Consider the following 18,456-nt stretch of genomic DNA (forward strand, 5'->3'; position numbering starts at 1 on the left):
ACAATCTTCTATGGTGCGCTTTGGATTTTAGCTTGTTATGCAAATTTTACTTGTGGCAGAATATTTGATCAGTAGTTTGTGTATTAGCTAATTTTATATTTAAGCTATCATGCATGTATACAAACTGGTATGTAGATTTCTAATCGTCCCCAAAAGTTTAGAAACTAGCATCTAACAGTTTGTGCAAATCTAATAATAATAATAATAATAATAACCTTGATGGTGACCTGCCTTTTGTGCTCGAGATTCGGTCATGTCTACTCGTGGGCAGACGGGACTAGGCAGGGCTCTCTTTGGTCCGATCTTACACATGACATGCATGTTGAATCATAATATTTCACAAAGGATCAGAGTGTAAAATCATACAAGTTTGCATGCTGGTAATAGAATTCACAGGAGATCTAGGCCCGATCCGTGGAACTTGCTTTGCAAAAGGGCGTCAAAACGATGCGCCATTTCAGGTGTCATATGGTTCATCCAGTCTCCTACACCCCCTCTCCTGAAGAAAGATTCACGAGGATACTTGGTGAACACCACAGGGCCCGCCTTGTTCACCTTGAGGCTGCTCAGCTTCTCAAAGCTGCACAGATCCACAATGTCGTCCACAACCTTGGTTTCCTCCTCGGCAGCGGAGAATGGTTGCCCAACGAACCGCGCCAGCTTTCGTACATTGTTGGCTGGGTCTTTTATCATTTCCTCGTACCTGAGGAAAAGGACCGCTGCCGAGGTCATCTCTGGTTGGCCCTCGTCGCCACTCATGGTTTTGCCGGCGTTCCAATACCCGAGGATGTGGTCCCAGAATGGGCCGCATAGAGATCTGCCCTCGCAGGTGAGCTCGAACATGTCGTTGAATGACAGGTTTGGCCGAGGATGCCTAAGGAAGTGCCACATTGAGACTACCATGTCCTTTGGGTCCCTGATGAGTCATGAGTGACAATCAGTAAATTTTGTTCGTATCAACAGTCGCCCATCATCAATAACTAACGTTAATGTTATGTATTACTATGATGAAATAACCAAACCAAATGAATAAGTAGTAGTCAAAATAGACGTCCGATACCTTTTCCTTCGAGGCTTAGAGAAACGCCAAACACGTTTCAAAAGGTATCAGATCGACGAGAGATTTGAAGTTATATAGATAGAGTATACACAATAATATATCATGCCACGCAAGCGTACGCGCGCACCTGCAGATGTAGACGATCTTGCAGTCTGGATTCTTGGTGATGGAGGCGGGCAGAGTAGAGTAGGGCATGTGCGTGGACAAGAGCCTCGGCGACGGCAGCGCGTCCAGCTTGCTCCCCCACCCGCCGGACACGATCACCTCCATGAACGGGACGCAGTCGTGCGGCGTGTGGCGGAGGAGCGGGTGGTCGGGGGCGGCGGGCGGGTGCGCCCCGCGTGCCATGGTGGCGAAGGCGAGCGCCTTGAGCCACGTGGTGCCACACTTGGGCGGGCTGGCGAGGATGACATCGCCACGACGTGGCGTGAAGCCGCCGCCGTTTTGAATCTGGACGATCCCCGGGATCCACCCTTCGATCACCCAGGTGCCCTGGTACAGGCGCTGCCCCGTCATCGGGTTGCTCGTGAGGGCGTCGCCGTCGCCGTCGCCACCGCTGTGGTCTTTCTTCGGCAGGGGCAACGGCGGGTCGTGGCGGCTGTCGACGAAGACGTCCTTGAACGCGGCTGGGCCGCCGGCGAGGGCACATGCTAGCGACATGCTTTTGCTGGAATGTTGCGCGGCTCGCGATGAAATAAATAAGATAATAGATCTGGATGTCCTAAACTTCCGGTACCATATCGGCCGGCTCGTGGCGAACGTGGTTGCCAAATTATTGGCCGACAGGAACATAAATTGCTTGCTGTCATGCATGCATGTGTGCGTTTCCTGTAGCGAGCGTAGCGACGAGTACTGCAGCTAGTGATGTCAGATTAGTCATGATAGAGCCTTTGCGTTAAGGCCATGCTCAGCTGAGTGTCCATCATATCAGCGGCTTTGTCGGCAGCTACAAGCCTACAACCACTCATCCGTGAAGACGCCGGGCAGGTGAGGTCTGGAACAACAACTTGAGCCGCACCTTGGCATCGGGACGCTGTCGACTCGACTTGGACATGGAGACTGGAGGCGGGAACATGCACCGGTCGGCTGGGACTACCTCGCCCCATGACGCTCTTTCACACGGTCACACCGGCGCGGAACTGCTGCTGGCCACGAGCAACAAAACAGCCATCTACACGCGTACACATGTACACAGGCGTCCGGGCCTTTGCACAAACGCGGCACCCCAGGCATGCACACTCCATCCCGGTGCCCGTGCACGCACACGGGACCGGCCAGCCATATGTTGGGGGCGTACGTCCGTGTTTCTTTACAACTCCCAGGCATGGCGGAAGTGTTTATGTTCTATAGTCCACTAGGAAATTCCTATTTCTAATCGAATGGCTCCCACCCCTAATTTCCATATGCAAAATCCAATCAAATCAAATAGGTATATATTTTCAAAATTATAGGTACCGTCAGTTTGGAAATGTGCAACCAAGCACCTATACTTCCAAGCGCAAAAAAAAGGTACTGTACCAACTTTTTTCGAAAAGGAGATTAAAACCTCCCACCTCTGCATTAATGCGACGCACACCACCATTTTTCTTAATTATTCAGCACACTACATAGCAAGGGCAACCATGGTAGATGTTGGAAATATGAGCAAATTACTACGGGATTTAATCCGAATGAACAAAAGATAAATCATGACAACAATAGCAAAGATTAAACTAATCATGCGAACTAGCATAATAGATGAACAGACCACATCTAGGGCACATACTAGAAACATGAATTCTACCACAATCTCGAACAGGAAGGATAGAATCACATATGGTGCAACGGGAGCAGCACCGCCGGCGTTGACGTTGTCGCCCATGTCGTCGAGGATGAGGTTGCCGAGGTCGGGGAAGAAGTCATCGTTCGCGAAGTCGTCGCTGCCAGCAGTCGCGCGAGTGCGCTCCCCAAAAACCTGATCGCCCCTCTCCCTTACAGGATCACGAGAGGCGGGGTTCCGGAGGCCTGCTGTCCATTCTCCCGGTGCACGCCAAAAGGGGGGGATGGAGAAGACCTGCTTGGCAGCGCAATGATCTGGAACGGCGGTGAGAAACCATACGAAGCGGCAGCCGCTAGGGTAGATGTCTGCCTGACTATATAGTGCGGGCCGGGTAGGTCGTGGGAGTAAACCCCACGTCCGAGTCGTCACGATCCAAAAGAATCAGAAACGGTTTAGTAATTAACGCGTCCGTTAATTATTAATTAATGACTCATTAATTTTTTCCGAGCAGCAAAAATATAGGAGCGTCATGATGAGGCGAGGCGTGGCGAGGCGACCGAGGAGGAGGAGCACGCGTGTAGGTCTCCTCTTCTCATGCTCATACAAGTGGTAGAAGAGCTCACCTTATAAAGAGGTGCAACTCTCTCCCAACTTCCGGGGTGGGACTAAACTTTAGTCTCACTCACTCCACTCACATGTGTGCATGAATGGGCCAAGAGAATTTCAGAATTTTAGTTGGGCCTTGGGCCAAAGGCCTACTAGCAAAATTCCAACAATCCCCCACAAAGTCTCATTGGCAGATTTCATCATTTAGTTCCAAAACATTGTTTATATACCGGTGCTTAGTCGAGATTGTGAAGTTGAACTTCCACTTAGAGTTTTATGCTACACTAGATCATAACTTGAATAGTGGACTATGCCTTGAATTACAAGCTTTCCGCGAAACCAGTTTCACACAAATTCTTGACCGATACTGGGCTGCCGCAAGGCTTCCCTGCGGGTGGAGCGTATACGTCATACTCCAGGGCCTTTCATGAATTTATTAGAGAACACACAATTCTCACAGACTTCGACGTTAACAGTCAAATTCATATAGGTGTGTTCCTCAGGAGATGCTCTGCAGGACAACATCTCTGCTTACTCAAATAAGCCACCACTAGTAGAAAAAGGGCCTATTGTCCCGGTTCGTAAGGGCCATTTGTCCCGGTTGTTGAACCGGGACTAAAGTGTCGTTACTAATGCCCTAGGCCTTTAGTCTCGGTTCTTATACAAACCGGGACAGATGGGCCTCCACGTGGCCGGTGCGGCGAGCCCAGGCAGGAGGCCCTTTGGTCCCGGTTGGTGGCACCAACCGGTACCAATAGGCATCCACGCGTCAGCATTTCAGAGGCTGGGTTTTTTTTTAAAGCGGGGGGGGGGGGGGGGGGGGGTTGGGGGTTTTGGGAGGTTAATTTAGGTGTTTCATATATTGTGTTAGCTAGCTAATTAATAGAGAGAAGTGTCCTCTCTTATCTCCGTGCTTGGTCGACGCTACGTACTATACGTATAGAGAGGACTAGACACGCTAGCTAGTAAGCAAATGAAGGATACAGAAGATCGTCATGAACATATGCATACAGAGAGAAGTGATATCGACCACCTCTCCTTCTCTGAGAGATTGGTCGAACAACAAGTTCTCGTATATCTATCCAACGCTACTGGCTACATATATACAATATAATTATCTCTTACAATATAATCTCCTAATTATATATGAACTGATCAGGGTCCACATGGTATTCTCCGTCTTTATCGATCACGTGGTCAAGAGAGAATGCCACCAATTCCTCTTGAATTGCTCGCATACGATCTTGTGGTAGGAGTTCATCCCGCATCCGAAATATCTAATTTGAAGATGGGGGTCAATACATATATATATGAATAAATGAAATTCAACACAAATGATGGTAATAAAATAAAATTGTGAATATTATTATTTACGCACTTCATATTGTTTGTCAGAGTAACCCCGCTCACAGGTCGTGTGGCCGATGGACTCGCAAACGTAGTATCCACAGTAATCATTCCCTTGTTCCTGCCACAACCACTTTACAAGAAATAGAGGTCAATCAAACTGATAATCAGGCATGCTAAATGGTATTGCTGAAACTAGCGCTTGAATCACTAGGAGATGCGGGGAACATGCTACTATAGTACTTACTTTCGGGTGTTTAAATTGCAGTTTCTTCGGCAGTCGCGGAGTTTTTGAGGTGAATTTTTTCCAAACCCTGCCAAGACAAAGAAAACAATTACTTGATATCAGGAAATGAACAAAGTTGCCGATATGGTGCGATAATGATCGATTTAACTTACTTCTCTAGAATTTCAGTCATGTCCGCATACTCCTTGGGATCTTTTCGTCTCGAGTCTAAGACGGTTACTAGTCCCTGCTCAAGCTTAATCTCTAGGAGAATATAGTGGAAGTTGCGCACGCATGCATAACTCATCAATTACATTACTATAACCTCGACTAATAAGGGAAACCGAATATGCACAAGACAGTAACACTCACTTGAAGTTGTAAGGAAAGACTATTATAGCTTTGTTTTGATTTAATACAAACGATTGTAGCAACTTGGCCTCGGTATCTCTGGCCTGAAATTCAACCATATATGCATCTATGAGATTTGTGTTAATGAACCCAATATCACCAATTTGTCTTTTCTTCAATTCGGCGATCTTCAATCTGCATAATATAGTGAGGATAATTAAAAATACATGCAATGAAAGAGCTGACCTATATATAGAGACTTAATGACAGAAGTAGTACTACTTACAGACAGTAGCAAGTGACCGTTAATTTATCGAGGGCCTTTTGATTGAAAAACTAGAAGAACTCCTCAAATCGAACATTCAACAGATCAATTCCAACGAGGTCATGCTCCTCTTTAACTCTTAGCGTCAAAATATTCGTCCCACCAGACTCTCTGTAGGTTTTCATGTACCAATCATGGAATCTTCGCATCATCGTTGTTAGAGATCTTTCATCTTTGACGAGAGGCTTCCCGTACTCGTATTTGTGTTCGTCCACCTCCAAGAAATCATAATGTACATCGTCAGACAGGTAATCTCCAAGATTGTTTATAACCGGGCACCATCCCCAGATCATTAGCGACGATATCGCTGGACACCTGGAGCGGGGCGAACGATTGGTTCGCTTGTTCGCCGAGCTGGGCAATTTTTTTCCCAGCTCGTCGTTCTGTTAACCTTTGATCACTGACGGTACTTCCCGACCGCTCCGCTTCGATAAATGACTTTTCAATAATGCGCTCATAGTTTCCTTTCGGCGAAGACTTTGGTGGTTTCTTCAGGGCAGCCAGAGTGCGCTTCGCTTTCACCGGATCTATCTTCTCCTCCGGAGGTGGATGTTTCTTTGCTTTCACCCCTTCAAAGAAGTTCCTCACTTCGGATCGCACGATCTTCGCGTTTTCCTCCAGGCTCCTCTTGTATGGTAACTTCTCTGGAGTCTTTAGAGAAGGACCGAATCTATATTGCCTCCCGCCTCTGGTTGGACTGCTAGACGCTGGAGCAGACGGAGTGGCTGCGGCTGTCTTCATTCCATTCTTACGAGGCGGAGAAGGACTACGATGCGCCGGAGCAGCCGGAGCAGCGGCGGGTCTCTTCCGCCCTTGTTGATGAGGCGGAGAAGGAGGAGGCTGGCTGCTCGGGCGCGCCGGCGCAGGCGGAGAAGGAGGCGGAGTGCCGCCACGCGCCGGAGAAGGAGGCTGAGTGCCCTGATCACTCGCCGGAGGAGGAGGAGAAGGAGGAGGCGGAGTGCCTTGACTCGCCAGAGGAGGAGGCGGAGGCGTCCAGTTCGGCAGGTTGATGAGCTCCTTCCACCATAGGCATGCAGTCTTCAGAGAAGAACTCAGCCGAGTCTCCCCTTCACCGGTAGGGTGGTCAAGCTCGAGCTCCTCAAATCCGTCTGTTATTTGATCCACCATCACCCTAGCATATCCTTATGGAATCAGCCGGCAGTGATAGGTTGCGCCAGGTTCAGGAGGTGCAACAGAGCCAACAGCCGCCTTGCCTTTCAATTTCATCCATTGCGTCATAAGGTGGCAATGTTGAGACTCCGTGATAGCATCCATGGGGTAGCTAGCAGGAGCCGTGAAGACAGGCTCCTGCTGAAGCAGCTCGATGGAAGCCACGCTGCTTCTCCGCAGAGATGGCAGGGTAGCTTCGGGGGAAGCTTCGGCAGGTCGTTTGCTGCGATTTGCTTCTCGTTCCTCTATTGCTAGTACCCTTGCGTGCAGCGCCTGCAGTTGGGTATGCTCCACTTTCTTCCTCCTCTCCTGGCATTTGTAACCGCCTACGTCCGGAAACCCAGCCTTCCATGGAACGGAGCCTAGCGTGCCTCGTGTCCGTCCAGGGTGCTTAGGATTCCCGAGGGCCATTGTGAGCTCGTCGTTCTCTCTGTCTAGAATGAATGTCCCTTGCTGGGCTGCATCGATATACTCCTGAAGCCTCGTGACTGGTATTCTCAGTTGCTCGTCCGTCCAAACGCACTTCCCTGATACAGGGTCCAAGGTTCCGCCAACCCCGAAGAACCAAGTCCGGCAACGGTCTGGCCACTACAATGTCTCTGGTTCGACCCCTTTATCAAGCAGGTCATTCTCAGCCTTGGCCCACAACGACCGGGCTTTGAGGTAGCCACCTGACCCCGTGCGATGGTGAAGCTTCTTCTTCGCAGCATTTTTCTTATTTGTCACTGACATCTTCTTACTCTTGTCCGATGTCTTGTGGGCCACAAATGCGGGCCAGTGATCTCTGATCTTCTCATACCGGTCGATGAATTCTGGTGTCTCTTCTTTGTCGACAAATTTTTTCAGCTCATTCTTCCACCTCCTGAATAGTTCTGCCATCTTCTTAAGAGCATGAGACTTGATCAATTGCTCTTTAACTGGCTTCTCCGGATCCTCCTCTGGCGGTAGGGTGAAATTTGCCTTCAGCGCGGTCCAAAGATTATCTTTCTGCATATCGGAGACATAAGACACCTCAGGGTCTTCTTTAGCCGGCTTAAACCATTGGTGGATGCTGATCGGGATCTTGTCCCTAACAAGAACCCCGCACTGAGCAGCAAATGCTTCCTTTGTCCGGATGGGTTCAATCGGTTGGCCATCGCGTGTGATTTCTATGATCTCAAACCTTTCATCTGAGCGCAACTTTTTCTTCGGGCCTCGTCTCTTTACCGAAGTTGTGATCGATCCGGAGGGCTTGAAAAAAGAAGAAAGATGAGAGTTTATTAATATATGTGTACATACCAAAACAATTAATGCATCAATTAGCTAGCTATAATTAGCACATGCTTAATTAATATATATATACCTGGCCGGACTCCGTTCGGTCACCGGAGCTGTCATCACAGTGTCCTTCTTGCACCGGCATTGGGTCACCGGAGCCATCGTGATCATGTCCTTCCTCCTCCATTGTTCGATCACCGTAGTCTGCTTCTTCACCCTGTTCTTCCAGACCATCGGTGTCATTGAGAAACGAGAAGACGGCATCACTTCCGTGTGCGATTATGTCCCCCAACAACGCTTCTGTTGCTTCGTCTCGGGGGTCCATAGTTTTTGCAAATATTTACAACATGGCAATTATTATTCAAACATGACAGATGGATATATTAGTGGCAAACGTTTGGGGTGGCCTCGATCGGCAATGCTTCAAGGGTTTGGGGTGGCCTCGATCGGCAACGCTTCAAGGGTTTGAGGTGGCCTCGACAATGCCTCAAGGGTTTGGGGTGGCCTCGACGACAACGCTCTTTTAACTTGGTAAATTTGGGTGGCCTCGAGAGAGTTTGTCGGGTAGGGGCGCGGCGGGAGGGGGTAGGAGACCGACATCATTTTTTTCTAGGGTTTTGGTGTCCTCGAGAGTTTTGGTCGAGCGAGAGGGCCAGGGGGTGCTCCCGTGGTACAAGTTATCACGGTCGAGAGGGGGTTATATCGATAACGACGACATATGACGACCCCTCGACCCTCGAACCCTCGGTGACCCTCGACCCCTCGGTGACCCTCAACGTCCCTCTACCCTAGCTAGTTCCCGACCCTCGCCCCTCGAACCCTCGGCGACCCCTTCCCCCCTCCCCCCCCCCTCATGTCGAAGTTATCGGGGAGGGGGTGTATCGATAACGACATACCCGATAAAAAAATAAAAAAAGGAAGAAGAAGGAAAAAAAGAAGAAAAAAAGAGGAGAAGAAGAAAGGAACAGAGGAGAAGAAGAAAAAATCTATTTTTTCTTCTTCTCCTCTATTCCTTTCTTCTTTTCCTCCTTGTTTTCCTTTTTTCCTCTTCTTATTTATTTCTCCTCTTCTTCTCCTTTTTCTTTTCCTTCTTCCTAAACTAAACATAAACTAAAATAATCCAAAAACTAAACAAAACTTCTCCTCCTCCCTTTTTATTTCGTCTTCTTCTTTTTTTATCCTAAATCTTTATGAACAAATTTACAACAGAAAAAAACAAAAAAAATTCTATGAAGAAAATAAAAATTCGAACAAAATTGCAACAGAATAAAATCCTATGAACAAAATTACAATAAAAAATCCTATGAACAAAATTACAATAAAACTTCTATGAACAAAAAAATTCTGTGAACAAAATAAAAATTCTTTGCATATGAACATACAAACATTTGCATATTCTACAATAATATCACCAAAAATCCTAACTTTTGCATATGAACATACATACATCATCATCATCTACTACTGCTACAATATGAACAAAAAAATTAATATATATGTGAACAGGGGGCCTGCTTCGTCGTCGGCATCGGGGCGGGCGGCGGCGTTGGGGCGGGCGCGCGGCGGCGTTGGGGCGCGGGGGCTAAGGGGGGGAGGAGGGGGAACGGCGCGGTGAGGCTCACAATGCAGGCGAGCGGCGGCGAGGTCGGGGCAGGGCACTCGGCGTGCGCGACGGCGAGGTCGGGGCAGCGTGCGCGGCGAGGTCCGGGCTGGGCTCGGCGACGGCGAGGTCAGGGCAGGGCGCGTCGAGGTCGGGGCAGGGTGCTGTGAGGCCGGGGTAGGGGCGACGGCGGACGGGGGAGGCAGCCTGGCGGCGTCGATGTCCTCGGCGTCGTCGGGGCGGCAACTGCGAAATGAGAAGCGAAAATTTTCACAAGTCCTGCTTATATACCCAGGGCATTGGTTCCGGTTCATAGCACCAACCGGGACCAATGCCACCTTTAGTCCCGGTTGGTGCCACCAACCGTGACCTAAGGTCAGTTTTCGGCAGCCCAAAGGGCGGGAAGCGGCAGCCTTTGGTCCGGTTGGTGGCACCAACCGGGACTAAAGGGGGGCATTGGTTCCGCTTGTTGCCACGAACCGGTACCACTACACCCCTTCAGTACCGGTTGTTGTCACCAACCGGGACCAAAGGCCCTGTGCTGCCCGCGTCGCGGCCAAAACTTTAGTCCCACCTCGCTAGTTGAGAGAGCTCGAGAGTGGTTTATAAGCACTGCTGCGCCAACCCTCTCGAGCTCCTCTCAACTGCAGGCTTTCGAGCCTAATTTGTCACGATGTGCTCGTGGGCCTACTGGGCCTCCAGCGGGCCTGAATCCTGGCCCATGGTTGGGTTTCTACTCGTATTCAGGCCGTGGTAGCCTAGTAGGTGGCACTTTTTTTCTACTTACAACAAAAAACTTACTGTTGCTATTTTTATTTATTTTATTAAATTTTATTTATTTTAATTAATTAAATTTTATTTTGTTTGTACTTATTTATTTTATTAAAGTTTATTTTATTTTGTTTCTACTTATTTATTTTACTAAATTATAATTTATTTTATTTTGTTTCTACTTATTTATTTTATTAAATTTTAATTTATTTATTTTGTTTCTACTTATTTATTTTATTAAATTTTATTTTATTTTATTTTGTTTATACTTATTTTGAGCTATAAGACCCTGAAATTGAAAAGCATTTCAGATGAACTCTGAAAAGGTTGAAAGTTGGCATGGTATCATCATTTGACCCACATAGCATGTGCAAGAAAGTAGAGAGGGCTACAGCAAAAACTGGATTCACTTCGTGTACAAAACGGACAATCTCTTTCGAAGTATCAGGGTTTCATACGGAAACTCATCTGTTACAAAAGGGATTTCATTTTTTTGAACTTATTGGAACTCCATAGTTTTCCTGTGCTCAAAATGCACCATTCAAAGCCACATCAATCAAATTTCAACCATTTCTGACTTCATTTGTTATTTTTCATGCATTTACTGATTATTTTGAGCTATAAGACCGTGAAATTGAAAAGCATTTCCAATGAACTCTGCAAAAGGTTGAAAGTTGGCATGGTATCATCATTTGACCCACATAGCATGTGCAAGAAAGTAGAGAGGGTTACGGCAAAAACTGGATGCACTTCGTGTACAAAACGGACAATCTCTTCCGAAGTATCAGGGTTTCAAACGGAAACTCGTGTGTTACAAAGGGATTTCATTTTTTTAACTTATTTGAACTCCATAATTTTTCTGTGCTCAAAATGCACCATTCAAAGCCACATGATCAATTTTCAACCCTTTCTGACTTCATTTGTTATTTTTCATGCATTTACTGATTATTTTGAGCTATAAGACCCTAAAATTGAAAAGCATTTCAAATGAAATCTGAAAAGGTTGAAAGTTGGCATGGTATCATCATTTGACCCACATAGCATGTGCAAGAAAGTAGAGAGGGTTACGGCAAAAACTGGATGCACTTCATGTACAAAACGGACAATCTCTTTCGAAGTATCAGGGTTCATACGGAAACTCGTCTGTTACAAAGGGATTTCATTTTTGAACTTATTTGAACTCCATAGTTTTTCTGTGCTCAAAATGCACCATTCAAAGCCACAACATCAATTTTCAGCCCTTTCTGACTTCATTTGTTATTTTTCATGCATTTACTGATTATTTTGAGCTATAAGACCCTGAAATTGAAAAGCATTTCAAATGAACTCTGAAAAGGTTAAAAGTTGGCATGGTATCATCATTTGACCCACATAGCCTGTGCAAGAAAGTAGAGAGGGTTACGGCAAAAATTGGATGCACTTCGTGTACAAAACGGACAATCTCTTTCGAAGTATCAGGGTTTCATACGGAAACTCGTCTGTTACAAAGGGATTTCATTTTTTTTAACTTACTTGAACTCCATAGATTTTCTGTGCTCAAAATGCACCATTCAAAGCCACATCATCAATTTTCAACCCTTTCTGACTTCATTTGTTATTTTTCATGCATTTAGTGACTATTTTGAGCTATAAGACCCTAAAATTGAAAAGCATTTCAAATGAACTCTGAAAAGGTTGAAAGTTGGCATGGTATCATCATTTGACCCACATAGCATGTGCAAGAAAGTTGAGAGGGTTACGGCAAAAACTGGATGCACTTTGTGTACAAAACAGACAATCTCTTTCGAAGTATCAGGGTTTCATACGGAAACTCGTCTCTTACAAAGGGATTTCATTTTTTTTTAATTTACTTGAACTCCATAGTTTTTCTGTGCTCAAAATGCACCATTCAAAGCCACATCATCAATTTTCAACCCTTTCTGACTTCATTTGTTATTTTTCATGCATTTACTGATTATTTTGAGCTATAAGACCCTGAAATTGAAAACCATTTCAAATGAACTCTGAAAAGGTTGAAAGTTGGCATGGTATCATCATTTGACCCACATAGCATGTGCAAGAAAGTAGAGAGGGTTACGGCAAAAACTGGATGCACTTCGTTTACAAAACGGACAATCTCTTTCGAAGTATCAGGGTTTCATACGGAAACTTGTCTGTTATAAAGGGATTTCATTTTTTTAAACTTATTTTAACGGGACGTGACGGACCGCTAAACCTAGACAAATCTTGGGGAAAATGGAGCTCGGAGGTCGAGTCTCGAGAGGATAAAGATTAACTAGTGTGGCTCAGACATTTCATCGAACACCTCATGTGCATAGGAGGTGAGCTAGAGCACCCAAATGCCCTCCCCTCGCTGGCCAGAAAAAACAGAGCACTATGGAGTGCTCTGCCGAGGCGATGGGGTATATATAGGCAACTCATTTGTCCCGGTTCGTGGCTGGAACCGGGACCAATGGTTGTGGGTCAGTAGCGAGGCCCATTGGTCCCGGTTCGTGCCCAAAACTGGAACAAATGGGTCCCCACGAACCGGGACAAATGCCCACGAGGCCACGGCCGGCCCCCTGGGCTAACGAACCTGGACGAATGCCCCCATGGGTCCCGGTTTGTGACTGAACCGGGACTAATGGGCTTGCCCTGCCCGAACCAAAGCCCTGTTTTCTACGTGCACTTGGAACACATTAAGATAAATATCAACCTGCCATGCAGATCAGGAGAGTATTGCATCTTCATGGAGTGGGATAATTAAAATAGGGATACTCTCCTCTCAGCTGACCAATAGCTTGTCTCCCACTTCTACTTCACGGGATCTCCGATCACATAGAGTGGGTTACCACTATGCACAACTCATGCGGTGGGTCTCAAACCCATCACCATCGATGCATTATCTATCACATTACGTGATAAACCCTTTGTGAAGGGATTTGCCAAGTTTTCCATTGTTTGGATATAATCCAACGTAATAACTCTAGAGTTCCTCAATTTTCTGACAGATTTTAGTCTCCTCTTCACTTGCCTTGAGGACTTCATATTGTCCTTAGAACTGTTTATCTTGACGATCACAGTTTGATTATCACAGTTCATCGGGATAGGGGGTATTGGTTTTTCAACCATAGGTAAGTCCATCAAGAGCTCACGAAGCCACTCTGCTTCAACAGTGGCAGTGTCTAATGCTGTGAGTTCTGCTTCCATAGTTGACCTCGTTAAGATGGTCTGCTTGCAAGACTTCTAGGAAACAGCGCCACCACCAAGTGTAAAAACATAACCACTTGTGGCCTTAATCTCATCAGCATCAAATATCTAGTTTGAGTCACTGTAACCCTCCAGTACACTTGGATACCCGGTGTAGTGAATCCCATAGCTCGCGGTGCCTTTCAAATAGCGCATAACTGTCTCAAGCGCATGCCAATGATCATCTCCCGGTTTTGACACAAACCGACTCAGCTTGCTCACAGCAAAAGAGATGTCAGGCCTCGTGGCACTCGCCAAATACATAAGCGAGCCAACAATATGAGAATACCTTAGTTGACCTCTAGCAATCCATCGAAACTTTTGAAGCAACACACTAGCATCATATCGAGTTGGAGAAGGCGTGCAGTCGCTATACCCAAAACGACTCAAGATCTTTTCCACATAGTGAGATTGAAGCAGTGTGATCCCACCATTCTCATCTCTCCACAACTTGATGTTGAAGATAACATCAGCTACTCCTAGATCCTTCATCTCAAAACAGGGAGATAAGAAATCCTTAACCTCCTTGATTAAATCAAGTTTGGTTCCAAAGATCAATATCTCGTCGACATACAGACAAAGAATAACTCGTTCGCCCCCACCATGGCGATAGTACACACACTTGTCACCATCGTTTACTACAAAGCCGGCAACAGTTAATGTTCTTTCGAACTTCTCATGCCACTCCTTAGGAGCTTGTTTAAGGCCATATAAAGACTTTAATAACTTGCACACCTTTCCTTCCTGACTAGGTACTACAAAACCATCTAGCTGATCCATGTAAATTTCCTCCTTCAACTCTCCATTGAGGAAAGCCGTCTTAACGTCCATTTGATGAACGAGAAGACCATGTGAGGCAACTAGTGATAGTAGCACCCGAATTGTGGTCAGTCTAGCCACAGGTGAGTAAGTATCAAAGAAGTCTTCACCTTCTTTCTGGGTATAACCCTTAGCCACAAGCCGTGCCTTGTACTTTTCAATCGTACCATCAGGTATAAGCTTCTTCTTGAACACCCACTTACATCCTACAGGTTTGCACCCATAAGGACGGTCAGTGATCTCCCAGGTTCCGTTAGCTAAGATGGAATCCATCTCGCTACGTACAGCTTCCTTCCAGTAGTCAGCATCATGAGATGCATAGGCTTCTGAAATAGTCCTGGGTGTGTCATCCACGAGGTACACAATGAAATCATCAACCAAAGGACTTTGCAGTCCTACGTCTCTTACTCCTCACAGAAGTTCCATTGTCACCCTCAATAGGATTATCAACGTGTTCCATCGCAATGGTGGGTTCAGGAATTACAGCGAATTCCTCACTAGATGGAGTAGGTATCTCCTGATTTGATGAACTCGACATATCCTTCATAGGAAATATGTCCTCAAAGAAAGTTGCATTATTCGACTCCATAATCATACCAACATGCATGTCGGATACCTCAGATTCTATAGCCGATGCTATGAAAAGCATAGTCCAGAAGAACACAATCCACGGTTTTTGGTCCAAGCTTGCGCTTCTTGGGAATTGGTATATTGACTTTCGCCAAACAACCCCAAGTACGTAGGTAAGAGAGTTTCAATATTTTCCTTTCCCATTCCTCAGATGGAATCATGGTCTTATGCTTTATGGGAACTCGGTTTAGGACATGACACGCAGTCATTAGTGCCTCCCCCACCATTCCTTGGAGAGACTCGAAGTGTCTAACATGGTGTTAACCATATCAGTTAGAGTTCAGTTCTTTCTTTCGGCTACCCCATTCGACTGGGGTGAGTAGGGAGGTGTCCTCTCATGGATTATACCATGTTCCACACAAAACAAATCAAATTCATTGGAAAAATACTCTCCACCACGATCAGACCTAAGCCGTTTAATTTTCCGATCAAGTTAGTTCTTTGCTGCAGATTTATAGTTTTCGAAGAAAGTTAAAGCCTCATCTTTTGATTTCAGAACATACACGTAACAATATCTAGTGGAGTTATCAATCAACGTCATGAAGTATCTCTTTCCACCTTTTGTCAACACACCATTCATCTCACAAAGATCAGAATGTATAAGCTCTAGTGGCGCCAAGTCTCTTGCCTCTGCAGTCTTATGGGACTTGCGAGGTTGCTTAGCTTGCAGACATACTTGGCACTTGGAGCCTTTGACAGTAGAGATTTTCGGAATTAAATTCATATTGGCTAGCTGCGTCATGCAACCAAAGTTAATGTGACAAAGTCGTGAATGCCAAATATCAGACTCGTTATTGTGGCAAACATTATTAATAACTTTAGTGCAAATATCTAACAAAGACAGGCGGAACAAGCCTCCGCTCTCATAGCCTTTTCCAACAAATTGTTACTTAGAAATTACAACTTTATTGGATTCGAAAACCAACTTAAAACCATCTAAACATAAACGGGAACCGCTAACGAGATTTTTATTGATGGACGGCACATGATGAACGTTCTTCAGACGCATGGTCTTCCCCGAAGTAAACTTCAGATCGACCGTACCGACACCTCGAACGATGGCATGTGACCCGTTCCCCATCAGCACGGGAGAAGTCCCTGTGACCTGGTAAGAAGAAAACATGGAGGCATCAGCACAAACATGTACATTGGCACCGGTGTCAATTAACCAATCAGGAGATTGAAATACTGAAAGGATGGTAGGAAGAATACCGTACCCAGATTCCTTCATATCAGTATCACCGATGACAACATTAGCGGACTTGCCGCTCTTCTCATGTTCGCGCTCCTCAAAGCGGTTAGGACACTTCAGAGCCCAGTGATTAGGATCACCGCAGACATGGCAAAGTCCCTTCCCTTTCTTATGAGAATTCTTCTTGAAGTTGGTAGAATGTGATGGCTTGTTCTTTGTATCAAACTTGCCTTTGCCCTGAGTTTTGTTCTTGTTGTTTTTGAACTTGTTGGGCTGGAAGTTCTTCTTCTGTACCATGTGGGCACTAGAAGCTCCCTCAGCAACTCGAGCACGTGTGTCCTTTGCTCTCGCCTTCTCTTCAACATCAAGAGTACCAATGAGATCCGCAACGGAAAACTCCTGTCTCTTGTGTTTCAGGGAAGTAGCAAAATTGTTCCACGAAGGTGGAAGCTTGGCAATGATGCCTTCGGCAACAAATTTGTCCGGCAACACACACTTGAAGTACTCAAGGTCTTTTGCGAGCGACTGTATCTCATGAGCCCGCTGTACAACAGAGCGCTCATCAGTCATCTTGTAGTCATAGAATTGCTCCATGACGTACAACTCACTGCCGGCGTCCGAGGCACCAAACTTGGCCTCGAGCGCAGCCCACATGTCCTTGACGTTGTCAAACGACATATACGAATCCACAATGGAGTCATCAAGAACACTCAGAAGAGCGCCTTTAAAGAGAGTATCGATCTTCTCAAAAGCTTCCAGCTGTGCTGGATTAAGATCGCCCTCGGGCTTGCCTTTGGTGGCGTCATAGCAGCCCATAGTCTGAAACCAGTAGACTACTCTCGTGCGGCACCTCTTATATTGCGCCCGCTTAAAGGTCGGCGGCTTCAGATGCGCAGCAAAACCACTAGAAGTAAATTGCCTACAATCAGGTTTTTGGATTGTTGGAAATATGAGCAAATTACTACATCCAACGGAGGCTGCCACCGCTGTGACTGCCAGCCTTGCACTTGCATTAGTATCAGATCTATGGTTTTGCTGGTCGTAGCCAACACTCCCATCACATTTGAGTACACAGTTGTCTCGCACATAAACGTGCCCCTCCTGATGAAGCCCAACACCGCCACGATTGCCATGCCAGCCTTGCAGATCCTGAGTGGCAACATGAGCACCGAGCCGCCGCGTAGCCCTAACATGCCACCCCTGACAGGCTAGTCATTGTCCAGAGATGGGCCATGGGCTCCCATGAGAACATCGATGTCATCAAGAAGAGGGCTTGCTTTACTGAGACGAGGTTGTCCGCAGCCATTCCGACAACCACCAGCGATTGCCACGTGTCCAGAACCCCCAAAATTCGCCAGGAAAATAGCCTCTCCAGCCACGCGCACCCCCCATCGTACCATCCACCGTCGGCAACCGGGAGGAGGAGGGAGGCAAGAAGGAGGGACCTGCATCCTGCTCCTGCACTACCGTGAAGGTCGATGGAGGGATTCGCCTTGAGGAAGGAAAATCGTCGATTCGGATTTCCCTTCCTCAAGGCAACGGTAACCTCGTATGTGTGGCCGCCATGGTCGGTAGGACCACAGTCGCCGCTGCCGGTGTTGTCGGAATCATGGTCCTTCCAGCGGCAGAAGAGGTTGTAGGGGTCTTGACAGCCCTGGTTAGCCGCCGCTTGCCGCATAGCCGCTAGGCTTCCTTCCCCGCTGCGCGCCAGGCTGCATCGGCCGCGAACGCTGCCCCAATGTGCATGCCCCTCGTCTTGCCCTTACTGGTGACGAGGGTGGTGGTGCCCATCGAATCCTCCGCGCAGATCTTGACAAGCTAGTCCTTCATGCTCCTCCGCAGGGTAGTCGGCCATCAGTGTCAAATGCCCGCGTGCCCTGTTGCGGCTGAGCACTCGATGACTCTTGCAAGAGCCCTTGAAATTGAGAACATGCTCCTCCGCACGCTCTGTGTCTTCAATGACTGCCTGCATCATCGCCGTCTCATCGGAGTACTCCTCCTCCTCCGACAAGCCATCGAAGGACTCAACATACTACTCGTATATATACCCCAAATCAGAATTCATTGCTACAAACAAAAATGGACAACTGTTTTCAGTTCCAGCGATTCATTGAA

General features: G+C 46.8%; 1 protein-coding gene across 1 annotated transcript; it reads right to left on the reverse strand.

Annotated features, from left to right (window-relative positions):
- Positions 1-322: 322 nt before the first annotated feature.
- LOC109766383 (cytosolic sulfotransferase 5) lies at positions 323-1,755 on the reverse strand. Its single transcript, XM_020325151.2, has 2 exons — positions 1,188-1,755; positions 323-916 (listed from the first exon to the last, which is right to left on the reverse strand). Exons 1-2 carry the CDS (start codon positions 1,718-1,720, stop codon positions 391-393), a joined length of 1,059 nt encoding a protein of 352 aa, XP_020180740.1. The 5' UTR covers positions 1,721-1,755; the 3' UTR covers positions 323-390.
- Between the last annotated feature and the right edge of the window lie 16,701 nt (positions 1,756-18,456).

The sequence above is a fragment of the Aegilops tauschii genome, chromosome 3 (assembly GCF_002575655.3).
Source record: "Aegilops tauschii subsp. strangulata cultivar AL8/78 chromosome 3, Aet v6.0, whole genome shotgun sequence".
Classification (NCBI taxonomy): Eukaryota; Viridiplantae; Streptophyta; class Magnoliopsida; order Poales; family Poaceae; genus Aegilops; species Aegilops tauschii.